Source organism: Erithacus rubecula, assembly GCF_903797595.1.
Source record: "Erithacus rubecula genome assembly, chromosome: 3".
NCBI classification, from domain to species: domain Eukaryota; kingdom Metazoa; phylum Chordata; class Aves; order Passeriformes; family Muscicapidae; genus Erithacus; species Erithacus rubecula.
Genome location: NC_136689.1, coordinates 12,969,358 through 12,995,489, shown reverse-complemented (window position 1 = coordinate 12,995,489; position 26,132 = coordinate 12,969,358). Strand labels below are relative to the sequence as shown.

The 26,132-nt window shown below is 37.1% G+C and overlaps 1 protein-coding gene across 14 annotated transcripts in view; it reads right to left on the bottom strand.

Moving 5' to 3' along the window:
* PARD3 (par-3 family cell polarity regulator) overlaps window positions 1–26,132 on the bottom strand; it is a 438,577-nt gene that overhangs the window by 175,562 nt on the left and 236,883 nt on the right. For 9 of the 14 annotated variants that reach the window (XM_079300415.1, XM_079300424.1, XM_079300421.1 and 6 more), the window contains 4 exons: window positions 24,560–24,939; window positions 15,774–15,913; window positions 14,164–14,292; window positions 10,238–10,276 (listed from right to left, as the gene is read on the bottom strand). In XM_079300415.1, coding sequence (XP_079156541.1) covers window positions 10,238–10,276; window positions 14,164–14,292; window positions 15,774–15,913; window positions 24,560–24,939 — 688 coding nt within the window. The remainder of the gene's footprint in view (window positions 1–10,237; window positions 10,277–14,163; window positions 14,293–15,773; window positions 15,914–24,559; window positions 24,940–26,132) is intronic. The other 5 variants (XM_079300422.1, XM_079300420.1, XM_079300427.1 and 2 more) reach the window with 1 other exon arrangement.

The following is a 26,132-nucleotide window of genomic DNA, read 5'->3' as shown; positions in this document are numbered from 1 at the left end:
AGAGAACTAAACCACTTCCTTGCACAGCCTGTCAGGTGCATTTCTGTGTGACAAAGGGTCAATTGGAGTGAGCATCTCACAAGCATCCCCAAAGACTTGGCTAATGGCCTCTACCCTACTTCTCTTCAGTGAGACCTAAGAGCTGCACTATTAGCTCTGCACTGGTTTTAATGTCAGGTTATGCTTGCTTGTTTCCTGCAATCTTGAATAAGGAAATAAGGCAATATCAGGCCACAGACACCTGAGTGCACAGGTGAAACATGAGGCCAAAACCTGGAACAAATTACTCCCCAGCAGCTGTACATGAGTGAGCACATCATGCTCATGAAAAAATGAGAAACAGCAGCCTCAGCACTGGATTAGTGCTACTTCAGAAGTACTAAAGGCATGAGAAAATTGCTCAATTCACCCAAGGAAAAAAATTTCCCTTACTAGGCTATGGCTAAATTTATTTAGGGACTTCTTAGGGTATCTAAGTTTTTCCCACCTAAGCACACTTGCTTTACCACCTTATCTGTGTCTGGAATTTTAGGGACATAAGAAGACCACTAGATTCTATGTGACACCTGTCAGTATCATATGCTTGAATTAAAAAAAAAAACAAAACGAAAAAAGTACAACAAATGTGAAAACTTTGGCTTTCAATAAAAACTAAGCTATTAGGGGCTATAGATATCAAAGTAGCAAATTTAACATTTGGTATCAAAGAAGGTCTTATTATGTCTTTTATAATGAACATAACTTCATAATACAAACCTTGTAGCAGGACCATACAGTGACAAGTCATAAAGGAGCCATTCACAGAGAAATGAGCAGGAGGATTTTTAGACTGCTACCATAGTAGTTTGAACCAAAGTTGTAAAGAAGAAAACAAAACAAAAAGCCCCAGCAAAATTTCATAATGACTGAAGCCTTTGTTCTTCAAAGACCACTAGAGTACAGAAACACTACATGTACAGCAACTCTCCCCAATCAATATTAAAAAAACTATTATAAAAAAATAAAATTTGCACTGAAATTGTGTTAAACATTAAGTATTTAAATGTAATAAAGCACAGAAATTGCCTCATACATCCATGAGACAGCATAAAAATGCTCAAAAAAAATCTAAAATGCAGCATTAAAATTTTTCAGCTGAGAACACAGTCACTTCTTAATTGCAGTAGCTTCCATTTGATCTTGATACTCTCTAAATTAACAGCTTCACTATGTCAATCAAACACCTCAACACTATTTTCATGATTAATTGATCTGTAGGAGAAATTTACTCTGTCATATATTTTGACAGTCCAGCAGTAAACATGCAAGCAAAATTATGTACTGTGAACCCTGAACAACAAAATTCAACTCCCTTAAGATTTTTCACACACTATGTCCAAAACAATTAACAGCAGAACAATATTCTCTTCAGACAGCGGCTGCTGAGGAAAAGGTCATCTGAAATAACTTCAGTTGGATGAATGAAGCTGCTCAAGTATGTAATTTGTAATAAAAATCCGATTGGTGATAAAATATGTAGGTGACTTCTTTGGCTTCAAAATCATATTTAGCATCAATTTATGCTAAATGACATTTGAGATAAGTTTTTTGCTTTTTAAATACAACATAAATATATCATAAATTTAAAGACAAACTTCCTGACTAGAGCAAACTTACAGCAGTGTTTTGATATATACAGAGATTTTAAAAAGCTGTAAGCTAAATGTGGGAGGATTGTTTTTCTCTTCCACATAACAGTATCTTCTACGTAAGTTCTGATCTGATCATAAAATCAGATTTAATTTTATAAACAGCATTAAAATAGGCTTTGACAGTTGAGTGCCATTCATTTTCTCATCATAGTAGAAACAGCATCTCCTCTTTATCCTTTTCTCACAGAATTACACAATATGTTGAGTTGGAAGGGACCCTCAGAGATGGTCAAGTCGAACTCCTGGCCCTGTACAGCACAGCCCAAGAGTCATGCCCTGTGCCTGAGAGCACTGTCCAAAAACTCCTCTAAGTCTGCCAGGCTGGTGCTGTGACCACTGCCCTGAGGAGCCTGTTCCAGTGCCCAGCCACCCTCTGGGTGAAGAATCTTTTCCTGATATCTAACCTAAACCTTGCTGACACAACTTCAGGCCATTGCCTTGGGTCCTGTCACAGATCAGATCAGTGTCTACCCTTCCTCTTCCCCTTGGGAGGATGGTAAAGACCACAATGAGGTTTCTCCTCTTCTCCAGGCAGAACAGACCAAGGGACATCAGTTGCTCCTCACACAGCTTCCACTCAAAGCCCTTCACCATTCTCTCTGCTCTCTTTGGACACTCTGTAACAGCTTCAGAACTTTCTTATCCTGCCCAAAACTTCACACAATTTCCAAGGTGAGGCCACATCACTGAGGAGCAGAGCAGGACAATCGCCTCTCTCAGCTGGCTGGGGGGTTCGTGTTTTACACACTATTGCTTGGCCTTCTTCCCTTTGCAGGACCTCATCAGGGCTCAGCTGGTAAGCAGCATGAGATAGGTGAAAACAGAAACTGAACAGCAAAGAAAACCTTCCTCCCACCTAACGGGGGAAGCAATTTTCAGTCAAGTTAGGACAGGTTTCCTAAGTGACTCACTGCTGCTATAAATCTGGCAGCATTCTCTCCAGTAAGTTCAATCTCTTGCAAGCTTAGACCTGCTGCCTTCTCAGCAGTTACTGTCACTGAAACTTGTCTGCACATTACTTTGTGACTGCGTATACAAAAATGTGCTCCTGTTCCCTTTCACAGAGCGACCACTAAAGCTCTGCATCTCCACTCTTGAAGGGTAACCTGTTTCCAAGTTATGCATATGAACATATGCACATGAAAACTTTAACAGAGCTCTTGAATGCACATGTATATGCATGTACACATACAACACCCCCTTATATGTGTATGTATACACACAACAATGACACTCATATGATTAATTTACTATAGCACAAACACTACCTAAACTTGAATGACCCCGCTGACTATTTAATTTACCTGTCTCAAGTTCTGTTGTGCCCAGCCTTCTAACATTACAGCCCTGTTAGCCACTGTTTAAACACTATTTTGTAAATCTATCAGCATTTTGCCTCACAAATATGTCTTGTCTCTTTACAATTTATTCAGATGAAAAACCTGAAGTTCTCAAAAGATGAGTCTGGTGGCTCTAAGAGCTTTAGGAAGTGTAGGCTGTAAACGTACTGGAAATTGTAAAATCAAAAGTTTAGTCATTGAGTTCCAATAAAGGGGAATTCCAACCTAACATAATAACTTTTTCCAAGCTATTTCAGTCTCTAGAAAATTTTAATACAGCATCCATTATTGAATTCTTTCTGATAAGGTAGCCACAGCACTAAGGAACCACAAGCCCTCTAGTTTGAGAAACCAACAAAAGTCATCCCTGCATTATTGTAACTAAATAGAATGGGGCAGGATATATACAAAAGAGGAGATTTCACTTAGCTATTGTGCAAAGACTTTCTTAACACAGGGCTGGCTCAAACTGTTTTGTCCTTAAATTAAGTGGGTGATACTGCTGTCTTACCAGGCCACCCTCTAAACTGAGGCACACCACAAATGACGACTCGCTCTCATCCTATGCCATTGCATATACAAATGTAGATTCATGAAACAAACAGCTCTAAGGAAACAAAACAGCTTCTTTGGTCAACAACTGTTCTGTGGGGTGATGTTTAGTAGTTATAAAAAAGGAATGCATTACTGCTGGAGCTACTAAAAACGGAGCAATGTAGGTGGCTTGAAACACACCTTCCCAAGAACAGCTGAGTCCCCTCCTTGGGAGGAGGAACTGAGAGCTGGTGCATCCCACCGTGGTAGGCATTAAAGAAAAATATAACTAGAGCAACTCAATAAGCAGAGAAAATCCTGCCTACTGATCCAGTAGTGACATGCACACTACAACCTCGTTTTCTCCCGAAATATCAGGCCATTTATGTATACTCTCTTTTTTATTTTTCTTTTTTTTCTTTAATCAAATAGTTGTGTTGCATCGTAGGTTTTAAGAACCTAAAGTGTCTACTTACCTGGTTATAAAATGACACAGAGCTTAAGCCAACAAAACAACCAGAATTCTTATGCTTGCTATCTTTTTCTAGCTTTTCCTAGGCTAAGAATTTTAATATCTGTCATATGTTAGATAAACACTAATGAATCTTATTTGCTCATATACAGAGACTCATTATTCATATTAGCAAAGTTAATATGTCACATCTGGCAAAGATTGCATTCATTCAAATCAAACAGCAGCTGCTAAATACCAAAAACTAGATCTGAATTCTGAGATTTTATGGGAAATGTGCTCTGCTTTAATCTTAATCTCATCAAGGAAGAGTTTTTTGTGTATTAGATGTGGATTAACTTTGGTAAGTATTTATAGGCAAAAATGCTAGCTCATGAAAGTACTGTAAAACAGCCCTACCGCCTTTCCTGTTATGTCCATTTTAAGGATTTAATTTAATATCAAAAAAGATGTTCCACATGTAAAAATAACTTCAGTTTAAAGGTTTGGATGGATTAAGATAAGATTTAGGAAAAAATTAAATGCTTTTCCAAAGCACAAAAATTCTAGCATGTGATTTTCATTTAGAATGGAAATCAAGGCTCTACAAAAACCCACATTTAAGTACATCCACATGTTTGTTACTCCTCTCTATAAGAAGTCCATTGCTTGTCTATACTTACATTACCCTCACTAAATGCCAAAACCCTGATCTGGGCTGCCATAGAAACTGGTTTAATCAAATGAGATTCTACATTTCAAAAATTGATCAAACCATTAAAATTACATTCTGTTGGTTTTTAATCTCAGAAATTCTTACAGGTCTGTTGCAGTTACCATAATGACTATACTTTATTCAGGCCAACATACTCTGTTCAAAACTTCTGCTCCTGTTCAAACTTTGTGTTCTACTGTATGTCCTGAAACAAAAACATGTGATTGTAATGCTAACCCCGTTTCTTTACACTTTGCTTCTCCTAGAGAAGTGAAAGCCAAGGGATTAGGTACACAGCAGGTGTCTGTTCTGCCAAAGAAGCCTGTAAAGCTACAGCTCTCTGCACTATCCCTTCTTCAAGAAAAACTTCAATGCCCAACACACTAATGACAGAGCTCCCTAAAAATCCTTATACTTCTCTCACTGGCCTATCGGATTTACAAAACCTGAAAGACTAAAGAAAGCAGTAGTGTCTGGAAAAGACAGACAGGGAAAACAAACTGCAAGAGAAATAATACCTTTGTAGAAATCCATGGCAAGAAGCACATTCCCCATGAAGTAAAACCAGTATGAAGCATCTCAGAGGGATCTGCATCTCCCTCCTATTCTGCTGCCAACTTTCAGGCAACCATGGCAAACCATTTCATCTCACTATTTTCCCTGCATTTAATATCAAGGGAGAATCAACACCAGGAGTCTAAAGGCAATGATGCAGTAAAACAAGGTTTGCACCAAATCCACAAGTTTGTACACGTGGCTATGGCTTCTGAATGACTCTGCAACGGTGGCACCAACACAACCCTGTCACAGTAGAGGGACACATGTTTGCCTTCCATGAAACTGGCAATTTTTCAGCAGGTCTTCAATGCCAGTGTTCAGAAAGCAGCCACAGCCACACCACACCCCAGGTAAATCACTGGCTGCTAGCAGCCAATAACAGCCAAAACCGAGACTGAGGGTCAGTCCTAAGCACTGCATTATGCAGAAGTTTGTGTAGCTTATCACTGAACGTTCCAGGAAATTCAGACTGGTCAAAAAGCAGTCATGATCACAGCCACTTAAGTGTTGTATTAATTATTCACTAGGAATTAATGTCTTCTTTCCAGTCATAAATGTGCCAGAACATGCTATTTAATACTAGAGTATCTACTATAATAAAAGATTGAAACCACAACAGTACCTTGCAGAAAGCACACATTCATTACATATTTCTTTCATATGGGCACTTATATATTTCTTACATTAAAACTTTATTAAAATTATTAGCTGAAACAACTCAAAATTGCACTAAAAATGCTTTTAAAACATTGTAATCACCCTTGTGTCTCACATGATTATAAGATAAAAAAGTAGAAAAATAGATCTGCAGCATTCCTAAGGACCATGGAGGAAATAACATCAGCTTAATCATCAGCAGATATATCCTCCTTCAGTAAAATCATCCTGTACCCATTGGTAACTGCTGGTGGTATAGTCTCACATTAGTCCATCTATGATCTTGGCTCAATGTTTAGACATTTGGATCACCAAGCTGAAGTTCTATATATGTGCTAAATAGAAAGTGGTGGGAACTTATTACAGCTTTTAAAACATATCTATGGATAATCCCCAGTGATTAGGTATCTTGGAGGAATGCAAACAGCTTTTGAGCAAAAGACAAACACACATGCACTCAGAATACATCCTTTTAAAGCTCAACACTCACTGTGCTTTTTTTCCCCACAAGAATTTTCTATCCAATAATCAATACAAATCATGTTTTTCTAGGCATTTGCTAGTATTGCCTCTCATACTCACAACATGAAAACTTTTGAAAAAAATCCCACTAAAGTAACTATTCATAAGTTCTGGCAATATGCTTTTGACCAGTATCATCTAGGCAATGAAGTTTTGCATAAAATGGGTAGCTAATTTACTCAGAATCCCACACAGAAGAATATGGCAAGAACAGCAATTGGATCTCAGAAAACACAGTGATCACAATGAAATTTAGATAATAACTGGAGTATCAAGTGTTTGAGTTCAGAAGAAAATAAAAAACAATCCCATTTGCAATTTCTATCAGTGCTGCTAATCATTTATATATTGTTCCAACACACCAACCACTCTTGTTATGTCACTGTTACGAATCCTGAACTCGCTTAAATTCATAACATTCTGCTCACTTACAGCAATTTGACAGAAAAATAAATGAGAACAGAAAACTGAAGCTTTTCCATGCTGCTGAGTGCAACCATCATGAAATGAAATCCTGAATTCTAGCTCTGAATCTCTTCTTATCAATAGACAACACTCCTTAGGAAACACTTACTCATATGATTATTATTTTTCTAGCATTATGCTTACATGAAAGTTAACTTGCTGGTTCTGAATTCAGAAAACAAACAGTGAATGACAATTGTAAAAACAAAATATTACTGAAACACTATGAATCTTCAAAGAGTATGAGGAAAAATTAATTGGCAGATGTTTTACATAGCATAATTAACAGTTCATTTCAATGCACTGTAACAGGATTAAGATAATTATGCTTAGAAACAGAAATGTAATAATGATAAATTAATAGTTTTTTTCATATTACAGTCAATTTCCTACATTCCAAATAACCACCCTGTTTAGCAATAGGTGCATCTGTTCCATGCTGTCATCAGCTATACAAATGGCACAAACTCAACAACCTTTCAACCAAGATACAGGAGATTTCTTTGTTTCATGAGGAAACAACAATGCCTCTGATACCCTTTCATAAGTAAAGCAGAAGGTAAAAACACCAGTCCTGGTTTCACCAGGGCACAGTTACTGAATAGAAGCTGAAGCTGCATCAGCAATTTGCATTTCTTATGCAAAACTGGAAAACAGAGCTTAAATTGTGTGAGCCTATCAAATTAAATCTTCTTATATGGAAGTTTGAGAATCAGTATTCTGTGATGGTGCATAAAAAAACTGAATTCAAATGCTTTCTTATGAAGGTTGTCGGCATTTCAGGCCACAAAATAGGGAAAAAATACCTTCCAAGTTTTCTTTTATTACCTCAATGAGGACTAACTACTGCATCCAAGTGCCACAATGTTCAAGAAATTTACCATTTCAAAGTAACAGTTACATGAAGGTAACCCCTGAGAAAAGAATGATAAGTTAGGCTTGATATTTTGAATTTTTTTTTTTCATTTTAAAGATGTATTTTCCCTCTATTTCTCCACAAAGACATAAAACAACAACAAAAAACCACCACAATCATTTTGCCTTTAAATGAAAAACAGACTTGCATTCCACCTCTCTCATTTCTATAGCTTCACTGCCTTTATCATGCTCTTCTGTTGCTTGTGGTTTTTTTTCTTTGCTTTTTACTATGAAGTCCTTGACACTTGGAGACTTAAACCTCACTACTAACAGCACAAAGATCAGAGCAGGCACAGAAATAGAAACTGCAAGATTAGAAATCTCAAAGACCTGAAAAGTAGACAGAGGAGAAATAAATAGGTATTGAGGCAGAACCAAGGAGAAAAAAGGAAAGCAAGGAGAAATACTTTCAAAAATAAAGAATGTGTGACTGTATTATTAATGTGCAGCTCAGGAAAATTAGTTCTGGAAAACTGAAGTATCACACTTATCCAAAGCTAAGTAGATTGGAACAAGGAATGTAAGTGCAAAAGCATTGTGCATTACAAATACCCACCACAACCTTTCACATTTCCTCCCTTTTTTTATTCATTTACTGTAGTCAGTAAATATAAAGAGACCTAGTGTTCCTACTATCCATCACTATTGTTCTGTTATTTATTTTAATAAAAAAAAAATCCCAAGCATAATGAATGAAAAACCCAATACATTAGGCAAATTTTTTTGGTATTGATTAGGTTTCTAGCTTCATTCCCTCAGTAACCATATGTTACTCAGTGTTCATATGTTTTCCAATTCAGTCCCATATTTTTAAGGCTTGCTAGGGCTTTCTAGCTGGTTTTTTTTGTTTGGTTTTTTTTTTTTCAGAAATCCCTAGCTACTCATTCACTTCCTGTCCCTCCTGCACAATCTCCTGATTTTACCTCACATCTAAAGAGAACAAATGGGAGACACCCATTTTATTTTGTTCTTTCCTTAGATGAAGTTAGGGTGGTGGTTCCAAGAATGCCAAAGAAGGGTTTTAAACCCGGAATTTGCTGCAAAACATTAACTGTGCAATAGATGAGCAACTGATTTCTATAAACACCTTGTAGGCAATCTGCTTTATCTTAATGAGCTTCGGGGTGGAATTTCAACTCCTAATACCAGGATACTTTTATAAGGCTGCACCCACAAATTTTCCTCAATGGTATTTGATTACAGATAGAAATACTATCCTGGGCTTTGATCTTTGATCTCCTTATTTATCAGCAGTACGTGGTAAGAACCTATCAAGATAAAAACATACATCCCCTAATGAGATGCAGTAAAGAGATACCACAGGCATGTCTCAAACAATGGTGCACCTACAGCTTTGCAGAGCCCTTAAGCAGATGACTCCCAGAGAGAAGGACACTAAAAGCCAGAAGGACAGAAGATTGCTAACATTTAACCCAGATTCCCATTTTTACAGTTACATTATATTGGCCTGAAAAATTAATAGTATCAACTAACATACCTTTAATTACCTCACTGAGTTGGATCTTAGATATCTTTACCTAGTCCTGACTTTCTTTTTGCTCTAGACACCATCTTGCCATTGCTGGTAAGACATTCTGAATCATCTAGACAAGCTCATTTTTTTCAAATCCCAACATGAAATTTCTAAATTTCTACATAATCTAATGTATTATTTATTTTTTAAATAGGTACCTAATTGAATGGAATTTCTTGAAGACCTTTTAACTAAGGTCCAGTGTATCTTTAAGGTAAAATATTACTGTTATATTCTCTGTTGGTATTTCATAAAATACACCTTCTGCTTTAGAAAAACTTTTTAGATGTATTAGTAGATTGTATATCGGACTGATCATGTTTCACTGACTGAGATATATTAGCACTACACAATCTCAGTCTAGAGTCCCACTGGAATATCACATACAGATCTGTTGCAGCCCTCAAGAGGTTAAACTTAATACAACTTCCATAGTTTCTTAAAAATAACTAACAATGGTTTGCTACAAGGATACAATTAAGACTTAAATCCTAGCTGACTAATTTCTGTGTTTGCATCTCAGATTTCTGTCATATAATCATGATCCAAACAATTAACTTCAATCTGTAACCCAAGCTAAAATCTACTCTTATCATTTAACTTTCGGCCTTTGGCTGTATTTAAGAGAAGTAATTTCAAATGGCACTTGAGCATATATAGTAAGGGAATTGTGTATAACTTTCAAACAGTATTTAAAATTACATTAAAAAATGCATTTAAAATGTAAAGCTACAGAGAGCCATCTACAGTATATAAGGTGAAAGAAGGATCTGTAAAACTTTGATGGAGAAGTGCCATATCAATTTAAAAACATTTGGGAGTCTTCCAGTATGGAAAAGACAAAGCTCTTACCGTTTCCTTTGGAATTTGTGACTGGCTTTGTTCTGCATTCTAAAGGAAGTAAAAAAAATAAATAAGAACACAACTACATACGACATATACTATCTAACAGCAAGGGGATAAACAAAGAGCTCTAATTCTGACATGAAGTGTAGTAAAAAATGAAGGGTGCTTGTCTCACCCCAGACTGAAATTTGTCTAAAAATACACTACATGAGAAGTGAACAGAAATAATTCCAGGGTCCTTATGGTACATGCACCTGACTCTACCTGGCCATTAGGGAGGTGACTGTCTGGCCAAGGAAGAACCACAGCTGCTCACACCATTTTCTGGCTGGTGGAATGTTCTCAGGGAAGTTCCCCCCTGGTTTTTCCCTTCTACTTTGCAGTTTTCAGAGAATGACCTCAGCAGTCCAGATGAATCCTGCCAAACATTTTAAATGAGTGCCTATTTTTTAAAAAATCCACTCTCATTTTAGCAAGGGATTCTTCTTTTGAGCATGTCTGGATGAACTGGAACTGTAGCTCTGCATATCCCAGGACAGGAGGATGCATTCAGTTCACCAGAGATGGGACCCTCCTGTAGGTTACATTCCTCACCTGTGTCTTGGGGCACATAAGGCAAACACACATCATTGGAAAATGCATCCCACAACCAATTCTGGAAACACACATGAGGAACTATGGCTCTTCCAAGCCCATACCCACTATATTTGAGAACTTTGAGAACCATCTGAGAACTCAGGAGACATTTGGTGCTGGCTGGCTGATCACTTTTGGGCTAGCCAGGCATTTCTTTCAATTCTACTGGGCTCTAATGGAATGCTAGAGTTTACTGCATAGTTTTGCTTTAGGCTGTTTTGCAGGAGACTCAAATGATAAAGCACAAAAATGTAGTGGCAAAGCAGTAACACAAACATCCAGTAAGCTTCAACCTGAAGCCAACAACCAGTAAAAAAAAAAATGAAGATAACTGTAAGGCAAATGTAAATGTCCCACATGTACCAATGGGCATATTAATTCTTAGGGTACTGGAGACTAATGCTGCCAGCCAGTATCTGCTGGTACTGAGAATATTGCCCAAAAGCTAAAAAACCTCAGGCAATCCTTCAGAGGATTCACAGAGTCAGTAGCAGCTCTAAGGAATGCTTCACAAGCTATGTGAGGTAACCACAGTGCTCCAGGAGCTCTGCTTAACCAGAGTCATCCTTTTGTAAAAATATGGAGCAGGAAGGAAAGGCTTTTCAGAGATAATGTCTCTAGTTCACATCAGTGTGGACAAGCCCTAATACATTACCTATTAACTGACATTAGGTAACTGTGGAAAGAAGAAAATGCCCAGTATTCTGGAGAAACATGGTCATTCTTCTAGACCTTGCTAATTAGAAAAGCTAACTTCTGCCAACTTGATTTTATCCCCTGCTTCCACACTTTCCTCACCTTTATCCTGCTCTGCAGCACTGGATCACACACACATACCTGACCTGATACATGCAACCTTCAGAGATCCTGTACCAACCTCAACAGGCTCAGCTTAATAATCCCCTAAATTTTACCTATACTTACACATTGTCATTAGCCCCTTAAAGATAATAACAGCAATGTTAAACTCCTTAACTTTCCTGAAGTTTATTATCTTCATTTTACTTAAAGAGAAACTCAAAGATGCTTCATTTTTTTTTAAAGTCATTCAACAAGCCATAATCCAAAACATAAAACATAAAATATAAACACTTCTTTTATTGGGATTACTATCTATACAAATGTTGGCAAATATAAAATGGTTTTAATAATGAGTGTTCTCAGTAAGCAACAGCAAGTGCTGCCCTTAAAAAGATGGATAACATCAAATAACATGATTTCCTACATATGGTTTCTGAGACATATCTCATTCAGTTAATATTTTAAAGCACACAAATGTAGAAAATATGAGAGAGATAGGGGAAGAATGCTAAGACAAATTATTCCTAAGTGGCCAGAGAAGGTCTGCATGTGAAAAAGTGAATGGACATGATTTCAGGTCATTCTCCTCCCTATTTCAATATTAATTTTCTTTCTTTTTTTTCTTGGCTTTTTTTCTTGTTTTGGGGGGTTTTTTATTTGTTTTGCTTTTTTGTTCAAAAAACCAGTAAAAATCAGTGAGAGGAACTGGCTGAAAATATTTGCTTTATTTTTTAAAGGATTATTTCTTACCAGAGAAGAAAGAACAGCCTTTATGATGACTTTGAGTTCAACACCTTCCCCAGCAATTCTGCCCCTGCTCTTTGACAGCAGTCAGCAGTGCATACCTAAGTGTTCTTTGTGTCAGAATGCAAACAAACAAATCTTTATGCAGATCTTTAGACAGAGGATCATCACACACATGTCCTGTCATATCCTCACAATACCATTTGTTCAACTGGAGGTGCAGAAAAACACACCAGTTCAGATCTGATCTCATTACACAGTGCAAAACCCACCTGGTACCTAACACAGCCACCCTCAGGTCTGGCTTCCCTAGGCTGGACTTTGCCAAAGTATTTGAGACAGTTTTGCCTGAGCCACAGCAGGGAGGCTGCTGAGCTTGAACTCCTTCAAAGGGGCTGACTTGCTGTTATTTTAAAACTAGATAATGTGTTGCTATTAAATCTCTGGATTATTTACACCAATTTATTTCTTTACAATTATTTAAACTAAATCTCATGTCAAATGATGTATTAAAACATCCTCATTTTACCACAGAAATAACATACACAAAATTAAGGCATTTTCTTACTTCTAAATTTATTTAGAAACCTCAAAAAGCATTTTCATTCACCTTTATGAAAGATTGCAGTGCCATGAAAATGATACCACAGGAACTTATAAACAGATTGTTTTCACTGTTACAGTGATAAGATAGGGTGTAATAGGATTTTAAGTTTTTATTTTTCTTCACTTTATGACAGCTTTCACTTCAACACTTGAAAGCATGTTCCAAGAATTTTAAGGTACAAGTTGGTTTATTTGCAACCTCCCCTGTCACTCTGACTTCCTAGGTTTAATGGTAGTTTTGAAAAGTAAAAATCTAATGTTTACTGTCTTGAAATGCCCAAACAAAAATTAATTTTCTTTGCATTCAGAATAACACAAATCCAATAGAAAAATGAAGTTTATTAATTCATCATACTTATATTTGTCTATCTTCTCACAAAAATGCAGTCAAGTAAGTTATTTTAGAATTGTATATAGCTACAATAATGCAAATAATAAATAACTTCAGCAGTTTAATTGAGTACGGAACAAAATAAGACTGCTACCATTCAGAGTCTACCTTTTATAATATAAGTTATCTTGAATAATTATCAGAGAAATATCAATATACACTATGCAAATGGAGCAGGTACAGTAAGAAACATCATTTTATTCCTATTTAATGTAAATTCCTTAGAAACATCTTCTGAATTGCCCTGCTAAATTAATAACTGCAGGGTTTCCATTCCACAGAGATTGCATTTATATTCAAAAAAGACTACTACTTCTTATATTTCCCACTTTTTGATAGAAAGGTATTTACATATCCTATTTTGGCATAATATTATATGTTTGAGAACATATTAGAGAGCAGTGTAAGAAATGACAGGCTTTCAAACATAGATTTGTCATATGAAAGATATGAAATAATCTACTGTCTGTATGCATCCAAATAAAATCTATGCAATAGCTTCTCCTATAATAAATATTTTCACTCAAAATAAAGCTCTCACTTATACATTATGAACAAGTACTTAATTCCAATAGCAGACCCTGAAGAAAACAGAAAACATGCATGTAAAATGTTCTAAATAAAGCAAAATAGCTTTTATTTTTTCCTTTTTCTTATATTCAGTGCTGGCCATGCATGTTTACTAACAGGAGACAAGATCAAATCATTTGCTCCTACTCATCTAAATCTCTTAGCTGCTCTCTATTTTACGCACCAGTTCCCTTGGATGGAATGTTTCCTCCTGTCGAAAAATCAGAAGGGCAACGGTTCCTCCCATCTTGGTACTTCGCAGCAAGGACACAACTTCTTCTTGAGTTTTGCCTGTTAAATCAACTCCATTTACCTGTAAAAAAGGAAATATTAGACATTGTAAGACTCCAAAAGAGAGAAACCAGCAGACACTTATAGCAAAAAGTCATGTGAATCATATGGGAGAGTATTAAAAAACTCTTACTGGAGCAATCTGTTTATTAGCTCACATTACAGCTTTCATTTAATAGAATTAAATGGTCATCCTTTCCACACAAATACAAATAAAAAGCCAGACATTTATACTTCCCTCCTTTTCAGCAGCAACAGTATAGGCCAGCAAACTCTAAAGCTGACTAATCCCATTTCCCAGTATTTCTTACAAGAATGTCTGCATAAATATTTTTTGGCAAAATCAACATATGATCCCAAACTGGCTGTATTTTCACATGTCTTGGTGCTACCTTCCAAATATATTCAGCACTATGAATTGTAACAAAAGTAGAAAGCAATTCTTTCCCTGTATAACTTGGGATTGCTACTCTTGCCTCTGTTCAGTGGTCCAATCCCTTGGCCTCCAAATGCCACTGATCAGGAGAGGCAGGTGTGGAATACATGCAGGGTTTCCCACTGTATGAGCTAACTTCATAAAGGAGAAGCCAGAGAAAGAACAAATAATCTCAGGCTTGTTTACTGAGAAACATTTTGGAAATGAAGGCAAATCAACTAGCAGTGTTAAGCAAGGGCATGGTGCTCAGAAGTCAGCAAACCATCTTTTTCTTTCCCCTAGTAAGAGAGCACAGCTCACACAGCTGAGATGCCATAGCTGTCATCTTAAATGTTTCTCAGTCCCCTTCTACCCAAGTCATCTGGGTTACCTTGAATTACAGTAATTGTAGGGGGCTATCCTCCAGCAGCATTTCAAGCTGACTTGGCCAATTTTGCAGTAAAGTGAAGTTAGAGCACTGAGAGGCAGTTACAGACTCAGCTGTACCTCCGGTGTCATTTGGCTTAGGGACAGTAATGAAGAGCTGTGGGTGGTAACACATCACTCCAGCTAGATTTGCAGAAAGATCTCTGCAGTGCACCTATCCGAGAGAAATTGAGTTCCCTTGAGGACATCCTTGCTTCAGGAGGGAAGTGGCCTTGATTCTCAGTAGGACTCCCCTCCTTTTATGTCCCTTTTAGTTAATGCTCTAAACCTTTTCAGGGTATTGCCTCCCATCCTTGGCAACATGTTCAATAATTTCTGGTCTGTCACTCCATGCTGATTTAATTACTAGGTAACAATCACTTTGCTTCAATATATTTCTAAACAGCAACACAAGACTATGACACTGTATTCACATAAGGACCTTTAAACTTATGGTTTTGCATATGTCTGGGTCCAGCTCTTCAAACAGTTATGTACTGAACATTCCCAGCAACTTGATCTCTTACCTAAAAAAATAAAGCCAAAAAAGGAAAAAGAGGGAAAAATTCTCCTGTAACATAATATACTATAAGCCTCTGGAAGTGATACAGCATGTGGGCTCATGCCAAAACACAGACAAGGAACATGTAACATTTCCTCACCTCAATTAATCGGTCTCCAGCTTTTAATCTCCCATCTTGAATAGCTGCACCTCTTGGAAGGATGTTTTTCACATAAATTGGAGCAGAGCCACCAATTGGAACATCTCTTGAAGTAATGCTAAATCCCAAGCCTTCTGTACCTGCATAAAGAATGTACATTACTAGTTAAAATGCACATTTTTATATTGCATTATTGTATCATTTTTACCAAGCAGAATGTATGTATACCTCACTGACACAATCCATGAAAATACATATAAGATGCAAGAATTACTTCATGACAAATAAAGAAAACACAAGACCCACAAGGAAGCTGTAGCTGAAGCACTGAGTCTGGGCACAGGTGGCTCAGCAGGCACTCGCTGCAACTTGCTATTCTGATGACTTCCAAGTCACTGCCATATTTCTGACTTTCTATTTCAGATGAGCTGAGTGACAAGGAATCAGAACAAAGCATATCTGATATCCTATCACTGTCCTCCCCCTTGTCGATCTGGATCTCATCAATGATCCTGTCTTTCTCTTTTGCAGCTCTTTCAACAGCAACAGTCAGCCAATGCTGCTGGCACGGGGCTCTGTCAGCTCACTGTGGGCACTGTGGGCACTGGCAGTGTCTCACTTTGGACACTTTGGAAACTGGGCACTGGCAGTGTGTATCACTTGTGGACACTGTGGATAGTGTCAGTGTGTGTCACTTGTGGACACTGTGAACACTGGCAGTGTGTCACTTGTGGACACTGTGGGGACTGGAAGTGTCTCATTTGTGGACACTGTGGGCACTGGCAGTGTGTCTCACTTTGGACACTGGCAGGTGACAGTGCTGGAGCTCAGTGGTCTCATTTCTCCTGTTCTGGGGACCTCAGGCTGTTTTCAGTCAACAGCTCCTCTGCTCCCTGGCTTCACCTCAGCTCTTGCTGGGTGTCTGTCATGCAGGCAGGGAGCAAACGCAGGCTGCCACTTCTGAGATCCTGCTGGACATCCAGGTGACTGACTACACTTGGCCAAGACAGACTGAAGCAAAACAGAGGCACTTAAAATGACCTGGAGAAATCCAGAGCAGGAATCCAGTCAATACAGTCAATGAGACTTGTTTGTATTTCAGAGAAATTAAGTACACCACCAGTTCTGAGATTCACAAGCTGAGGACAAACAGAAGCCTTTCCTACCACTTAGATATAATTCAAGGTTACCAACAACCCCTGAATCTCTACAAAAGCCTGCCACTCTCCTCCTCAACACAGGTGGCAGGACTGGGCATGATACAAGCTTTTAAAATCTTCATCTTGAAGATAACTAAGTGCTCCTGTATACACAGTAAGGACATGTAGATCTTATTGTTCAGGAAATATCGATCAGTTTCTCTAGGCTAATTATTTTGAGACTCTTTCAGCATTTAAGACAGTTGACATTTGAATTTTTAAGTCTTCATCTTTCAGGCGAATATAAAATTTATCTCTGCTGTTACATAGACATTAAAAAATACTAGATCTCATAACATCCATATTTTACATAGGAGACCTCCCAATTTTAATGATGCTTCAAACATTCACAGAGTGCTTTAATTCCCTGCAATATGTGAAGATGATCTGAATAAGGGTTTTTTAAGTCACATTTCAGCTTTTTATAGAATGTATCTTTTTCTTATTATAAGGATCAGCACTGAATACTTCTCTTTGAATACAGGTTTTGTCTGCTAAAATTTCTAAAGTAATATCAGAACACGAGTGCACTCCCAGGACAATATTTCATTATTAATAAGCTTAATCCCCATTGCCTGATTACAGCATCATTACAGATGTCTGGTTCACACACACAGCACTTCAAACCCCCATGGAAAAAACAGAAGTTGAAATGTTCACATTACAAATGCACACAGGATATAAATTTGGACTGTGGCATTCTCTGCTGTCAAATCTCCAGAAAGTCTTTGCCAAAACCTGCAGAACGTCACAAATCTGCACTGAGCCCAGATATTAGCAGAAGAAAATTCTAATTACTTGTTTCTGTAGAAAGAAGGGGCTCAACTGGGCTGTGTTTTACTGTGCTGCTCTGTGCAGCTTTGCATGAGGCAGCTTTTGGGTGCAATTTTCCTTTTACCATTTCTCTGCTTCAGTTGGCTGTTCATGCCCCATAGCTGCTCTTGGCTGGATGATACAGCTTCATAAACTACTATGCTTATTATCTATAAATTAGATGTTCACAACACATAAATAAATGGGAAATAACTGAATACATCCAACTGAGGACAAAAATAAATATGACTTCTGTGACTGAATTGATTTTAATTTTTTTTTTCTTTTTGATACACATAACTGATTTAGTTCTCTCCACTTCATTCATTTCCATTCTCTTGTTGATAGAAATACACATAAGATCTTAATATCTTCCTGCTGCTAAAATGTTTTCAGCTCTTAGGATATAAAATTGCATTATAATAATGAGTGAACTGTGCAAACATATTGTAGTCTCCTCTGATTTATGCTAGTAATACAGGAGAGACTGGACAAACATACAGGCAGGACCACAATTATTAGAAAACAGAAGAAATTTCTATATTTTAGAAAACACAGGAGTCACTCTACACAAAGCTAGGAGATTTACTTTGCAATGTTAATTTTTTTTTGAGCTACATTCACCTTAATCTCTTCTAAATATTTTAAAGGATATATTTTTGAAAGGGTTGAAAACATTTTCTTCCTTCTGTAGCTGTCATCTCTGACAATGATCAAATTGATAATAAGTGATAATAACATTTAAAAATTACCCACTAATTTGTCTAATTTAAATTCTTAGGTCTCTTTGATAAATCAGCAGCTCTCTGGACAAGTTAAGAGTTCTCCTTTTTCCTTGAATATGATGCTGAACATGCCTTACAAAGTCTCATTACCCTCAAGAGCTCAGCCAGCTCTGAGCTGAAGACAAAGTAGTTTTAAATGAATAAAAAGGGCAGTTACAGTGGTAAAAGATCTATTTTGTACAAACAGAAAAGTGGCAGATTTGATGTCTCAGTTGCTGTTTTGGAAGAAAAAGTTCTGGCAGCTTTAAGGTAAGAGGGAGAGGAAATCCATTCCTATAATTTAATTAAACATATTTTTTAAATGAGTATCATAATTTCATTTGGAAGCAGCCTGATCATAAACTGACAGAATGTTAAAAATTTTATTAAATTTTACCACAGATGACTAGACTCTTATCTGCCAGAGAAGTGTTTAATTTCTCACTAGTGCTGGGATTACCTTCTTGATTGTGGGATGAAGGTGTCTGGCATAACATTTCTGTCTAAGGCTATCCTTTACAAAAAGTTCTGTGTTCCTCATTCAGCACCAGCTGCAGGTCTAAATTCTCAGCAGCAAAATGTGTTCCTGGGCAGAAATACAGAAAGGGTAGGATACAAAAAGCCAGGATCACCTCTGCAGTGCTTCCACTGGTTCAGAGACCAGTAAAGACCAACTGAAGGACCTACACTGTCAACATCTTATGATACTTCTCTTACATCTGCCTTGCCTTTCAGCACTGCAAGCAGTGCTAAAAGTAAATCATGTTCTTCCTTCAAGTCTAATTTAAGAAAATGCATATGAGTTCTCAGGAGTTCAATACAGATCTCTCAAAATTTAAAGAAAAACAACTACAAACAAATGAACAACAACAAGAAATGCAGAAAACTTCACTTCTAAAACAATAGAAAGCATCTAAAAACTGACAATTGGGCACCACATTTTTTTAGCACTTATGCAAGAAAGGCAGAGAACATTTCAGAGCAACCTTAACAAGGAAAACTCATATTCACATAAAATAAAGGATTGCTAGGGGGAAATGTAGATTCTTCATGCAAGACAAAGAACACACTCTCCTGAAACAATAAGCAAGGTTGGTTGCAGATGGAAAAAGTGTGTGACACAAAATCACAAAAATTACAAAATAAAGCATCATCACGTAATGAAAGTAGTAGATTCTACTGGAATGGAGAATAAGGAGAGAAATAACATTATAATAAAACTAAGCAGAAGGGCCAAATGTTCTCTGACAATAGTCAGAGCAATCACTGTCCTTCCAAGCACTTCAGCATCCTGTTCTTTTCACAGGAGACTCTTTCTGCAGATCCAGATACAAATGGATGACTGCTGAACTAATTATCCTAGTGCACCACATTGGAAACCAACTTATTTTTTAAAGAACTGAACTACATGTAAGATTTGAACAGCAAATATGTTCTTACTGTAAGGGGCATCATTAAACTAAACAAGACCATTTTACTGTTCCCCATATTTTCAGAATTTGTGCACGTGTAATCAGGATTACTGTACATGCAAATGACTGCTTAGAAGGCTGACTGCTCAGCTGTCTACAAAATTTCTGCAGCCACATGCACAATCATGACTAATTGCATGCCCATTTTGATGTAGCTGAGTGATTTGGAACAAGTGAGGTTTTTTAATCCAAGTAAAGCTTAGACCACTCAAGAAGATCTTTGATCAACCTAATAGAAGTGCTCTTTTCCCCTTATGCTACAGCCTGCTAATGGTGATCAGAAGTGGTTTTAAAAAATGGAAAGATGAAACTTGACGCAGTTTATGCTTCTTCAGTGACTAATAATGCTCAATGCTTCACTTTTGAATCTCATTTCTCAAGGTCACTGAAGTAATTTAGGCATCTACATGCCTCATTTCAAAAGTGACAAACACTTTGCATCTGAGCAGGAATTTTAAGAGAACATATCACTTCAAAAGAAATTTTAAACAAAAATTTAAAATGTCAGTTCAAAGTCTGGCTCAAGAAACCGTGTGGGGAAAACAGGAGAATATAATGAAAAATGCATATAAATCTGTACACTTCAGATACATGATGCAGGATATCTTACAGACAAGTTCAGGGTCCTGTCTTGTACACTTTCCTATATGAACCCAAGCAAAGCAAGTCATTATCCATAGATGTGCTCTACTCCAGAGCAAATATGATGCCACTTCAAATCAGCATGCCAAAATATCCATGGCAACTTATTTGTGTCTCTAATCACTTCTTGCAGAAAGGAACTTGTGTGCAGCAGGGCTGAGTGTCACTGTGCCATAGCACTGAATGACCAGTCCCCTGGTGGGACTTGCAGAATTTCAGATCAGCTCTGTATCCAGGATTATTACCCTCAGCAAGGCCAGCAAGCCACACAGGAACACGAGGAACTCCGAAGAGCAAAGTCCTGTAATCCTGCTCACATCTACAATTTAACCACTTTTCTCTCCTGCACTGTGTAGAGGTGCCTCCTTTGTTTCAGGACTCATCTTGTAGAACAGAGCTGCTATGTCCTGTTAGTGATGGACTTGGTAAACACTACAGCTTTCCTTACAGTTCTGTCACTCCTTTCTTTCCCAAAAAAGAAGAGATAATCCCAACTCCCATGGTCGGTGGCTAAGTCACCCTTTGGAAGTGGGGAAATGTGGACTGAAATCCTCATGCACTGAATACTTCATACAAAAAAATAGCAAATATTTGGTGGAACTAGGACTAACTTGAGAAATATGAGCTCAGTGCTGACATTTTACTTCCAGAATTTTATATTTAATTTAGCTATACAAACATGTAATTATAGATAGAAATCATATGATGCAATGAGCATTATACTGAAGGGCAATCAAATAAGATTAAGTAATTTCCAGATTGGGTACCTCAGGCTTGTCTTAGTACAGCAGAATCAAAAGTAGTAGATTTGAAATCTGAGTAGCACATTGTCCAAAGGAAAATCAGTCTTGAACACTTTAGTGAGCATAAGGCTAAATGCTGTGAGTTACTAAGTGATCAAAGACTGAGCCTTAGAGTCATTTGCTGTATAATCGGTTATTTATTATTTATAAGTGTTGGACTAAATTCCTCTCAGTTGCATTGGCTCAAACACTTGCAGCAAAGAAGGAACATTCTGGGGGTGTCCTGGTGCATATGAGGTCAAACTTTGTCCTAACACTCTGGGTGTTGTATCAACGGTCTTATTTTCTTTATTCATTAGCTGTAAAGAACTTTTTTTTTTTTAATGTATACTTACTGTGTTTCAGTTTACACCAAAATGTATATAAACATAGGCTCACTGTCATGTCTTGCATTATCTTAATTTGTGTGAGCTATTAAGCTAGACTGCTATACAGCCTTAATGGCATTAGAATATCAGCAATAACCCCTACATCTATATGCTAAAAGTTCAGGCCTTGACCTTTAAGGCAAGATAAACAGATATCCATTTTCATTTAGAAAAGCCAACAAACATTCCACATTGATTGAAACATATGACTGACCTTCTCTTCTGACTTTATTAAACAGCTAAATCCCATGAAAGTTCAGGTTATTTTAAAATGCCAAATCAGCAATAAATATTAAGAAATCATAATTACAGAAGCACATAGTGTAGGGTTATTCTAGATTGCCATCTTATATCTTAAAGCTTATGCAATATATAAAAATACAGCTGCAATAAAGAAGGTCTGCCTGTATTGCAAAAGATTCAATTTTCATATACTACATCTATTATCAGAATATATAGGTTAAATGAAAATACAATTTCAAGATGACACCTTGTATGCCCTTAATGCACCCCACAGGTTCTTAAAGTAATGATGCTAACTGGTAAAACTGCTGCCTCTCAACTACAAATAAGAACATTTGATAAATATCTATGAAGCCTGTATTATTACAATATCCATCCTTAGAAATAATCATCAAAAACAATCAGTATCCCTACTGAACTCTTATTTACAAAATACTTGGGGCATCCTTAAGTGTATTGGTGCATTTGTTGCTCCATATGTATGTTCCCAGAGTGATCAAATGTAAGTCAAAAGGTAAGTCAATAAGGGCATGCTTCTTTCTGCAGTGGATATTAACAAATGAAAGACAGCAATGATAAAAAGGCCTCTTTCCTTATGCATGTTTTTCATTTTTACTGTGTATAAAACACAGTTTCTACCTTTATCTATAACCTGAACTAGCTGCCATTCCACCATAGGTAGTATTCTCAAATAACCCAACTGTTAGAAACAAATATCCTCTTTAAATATCTGAAATATATTCTAAATATATTTGAAAGTTCTTACTACTGTAAGAGCCATCAAACTCCTCTGGTATGAATTAGATTTTAAAGCATCTTAGAGAGATCACTTTTCATCAACAGGTAGCATGCATCTTCTTTACTCCAAACTCACCTAAGATATTAGCACCAGCAGGGATAAATTACATTATAGCCTTGCTGGGAGTATTTCTAAAACAGTATCCAGTGCAAGGTGACCAAATAGAACATCATATCACAGTCAAAAATCCGTAACACACCAAAATTATATTCCTGCATCTTATGAGGAGCTATAACACCATATTTGTTTCACACAAAAAATATTGCCATCCCAAATTATGTATTTATTTGTTGGTGCTTTTTAAATTATATGAAATGCTTATTTCCACTTCTGGCTGAGAATTCTTTTATGCACTGTCCAAGTAATATTTCTAAAAACTTCTACAGATGCAAAAAAAAACCAGGTAAAAATCACTGTAGTGACTGAGAGCATATTTATAATCACACTGATTCCTTACTCAACCAATAACAGCAAGTTTTTCCAAGTAGGCTGATCTGAGCTGATGGCCTAGAGAAATTCTTGAAGGAGCATCAACAACAGAAGCAAACTGTCAACTCAACCTTATGTCATCCAAGTTTGTAGAGCTTAAAATTCAGCAACCAGAAAGAAGCAATCTGGTGGTTCATGTGAAGTTCATAGAAAGGAAAGCATAATGATAATGTGACAAGTAGCCTGGTACCTGTGAAACTGCAAAATCTCTACCATTCAATGCACTGTCTTCAATGTCTTTCAATAAAAAGATTATTTAATAAATATTAATAGCATTAAACACATAGAGTATCTTAAGGGGAATGTACCCCAAGTTCATGGAGAATACTGTCATATGGGTAAACTTTCTGCTGTGTAATGTAAATACTATTCTTGTTGCTAGAAACCAAATTATAGCTAATCTTAAACATGCTCATTTGAATACCATAAAGCATACAGCATGCATAATCCTTTAAAAAAATCATTTCCCAAGAGCTAAGAATACTGGCATCTAAATGTCATTTTGTTATACTTCAAACTATCTTAAAAGCATTTACACATTAACTACAATAAAATACCAAATTTTCTCACATCATAAAAATTTTACGGATGTACATCTACATGTGCACATATAACACAGATGTTGAGATAAGCACACACTACTTTAAATAGTGTCCTCACCCCCATTTAAATTATATTAGCATAAGGGCCAAGACAGGAAATATCTCATTACATCTCAACCAAAGGTATAAACATCTCAGTGGAAAAAAAGGAAAGCTTTAGCTGGAAATTAAAATGTCCAACTTTACCAACTGGATCCAAAACACTTAAAATCTAAAGGCAAAACTCAATTTGAAAAGTCATAACTGTAAAGTACAGAACATGGGCCATTTTAGCTTAGTTGTTTATATTAAATAGTTCACACTCCCTGGGTCTTGGCCAACAGAATTTGAGGCATTTACTGCACTACTTTATTAGCTGAGAAACAGAAGAAATGTTAAAGCACTACTCAAAATGGCCTTTTGTGAGCATGCTGCACATGCTGAATGGAGAGTGGGTCTCCTGTGCTTGCTCTCAGGGACAACTCAGTGCTTTTAGTGGCTTCAAAAACCAACCCATTGCATCCCCTGCTCCTGCCAGCCTTCCTGCCCAGGGCAGCGGCACACCGGGCACACACACACCTCCTGCTTCCTGAGGAGCACACTGCTGCCTTACCTTTTCTCAGCTGTATACTGAGCCTCTTCCCTATCTTTTTGGTGTTATAGCCACTGTTTGCAGTGGAGGTGAGAACTTTCTGAGGTGATGGTACCAGGCCGGAGGGTGGTTTCCCTGAAGAATTCACACTGTGAGGTAGCTGCGAGTAGGAGTCTGTCTGATCGGGGTGATTACCCGCCCTAGACATTCTTTGCAATGTGTGAAGTCCAGAATTGTTCATACTTTTCCCATCAGCATACTGGGAATCAGGGCTGAACCTGCTGGAGTAGAACATGTTCTCACTCTGGGACAACTGCTCGTACTGCTCTTTATTCGCCGCAGGGACCACGTGGAACCAAATGAACGGCGTGCGCATGGCTTGGCGAAACATATGCTGTGCTCTGGGTTTTAAAACGAACAGAAAATTAGCAAATTAGGACTGGCAGACTACGAGACATTATAAGCATAATTACTGATGTTAATTAAGCAACACGAGCTGACAGACACATTGCACTCAAGCATAAACCATAAAACTTGAATCTGTTTACTAGCCTGTTTGGTCTGCTCTCCGCTAAGGTTTACTGCTTCAGGGCAACACTATGGTTAAATATGCTTAATGACTAATGTAGCAAATACTGGATTCAGAAAAGTAAAAATTTTAACCACAGGCTTGAAATGCAGACAGTTCTACAGCAGGACTGCAGTGTCCTTTTGTTTTGAACCTTGATAATTGCAATAATTGGGATAGCTGTTACCACAGTGACAACAGAATTATTAGAATGAAAATTACTAATTATAAAAAGGCTATGTATTCCACAATTTTCTGATTAAATGGAGTCTTGCAAACAGTCTAGCTTACACTTCAATTTTTTTCAGCCAGTAGTCTATCAGAATGCAACATTAAGAAATAGGAAAAAAATGCTCAATCCTGTACAGACAGACACTGGGCTCAAGGTCACAATCCAAAGTATACAAAGTCAGCAAAGTTCTCTTCACAAACTTTGCAAACTGTGATTCAGAACCTTAGAACAAGCAGAGACAAGCTGCTCCCAACCATATGTTACAGGGTTATATTTCAATTCAAGTTATAATCAAAGAAATTAAAACCACATTTCAAATATATATTAAGTATAAGATGATCAGAACAAATTATATTTGGCTTTCAGTGTGTTATGAACTTCAGAAGAATATTATCATTCATGAAATCACTCATTACCTGCATACCTCTTTTCCATTTTCCTCTTTCACTTACCTGAGTGTGAACTACAATCCAGTTTCCCTCTTAAAAGCCTTTCTGACTCATTTTGAGATTCTACCAGGTCCAGACAACCACTTAGCAAGTATTTATCTCTCAAACTTCTCCAGGAAGTTTCTGCATATACAGCATCTTTAGTTCTCACACAATCAAAAAACCACGTATTTTTAAAATATTAAAAATAAAGTCTTCAAGTTATCCATTTCTATTGAACATGGTGCATTGCAAGAGCATAAGAGCAAAAGTCATGAGGGAATTTCAAGAAAAGCAGATTACCAATATAAGAAGGAAAAAATCTATCATGTATAAAAACAATCAAATGAGAATTGCATATACTCT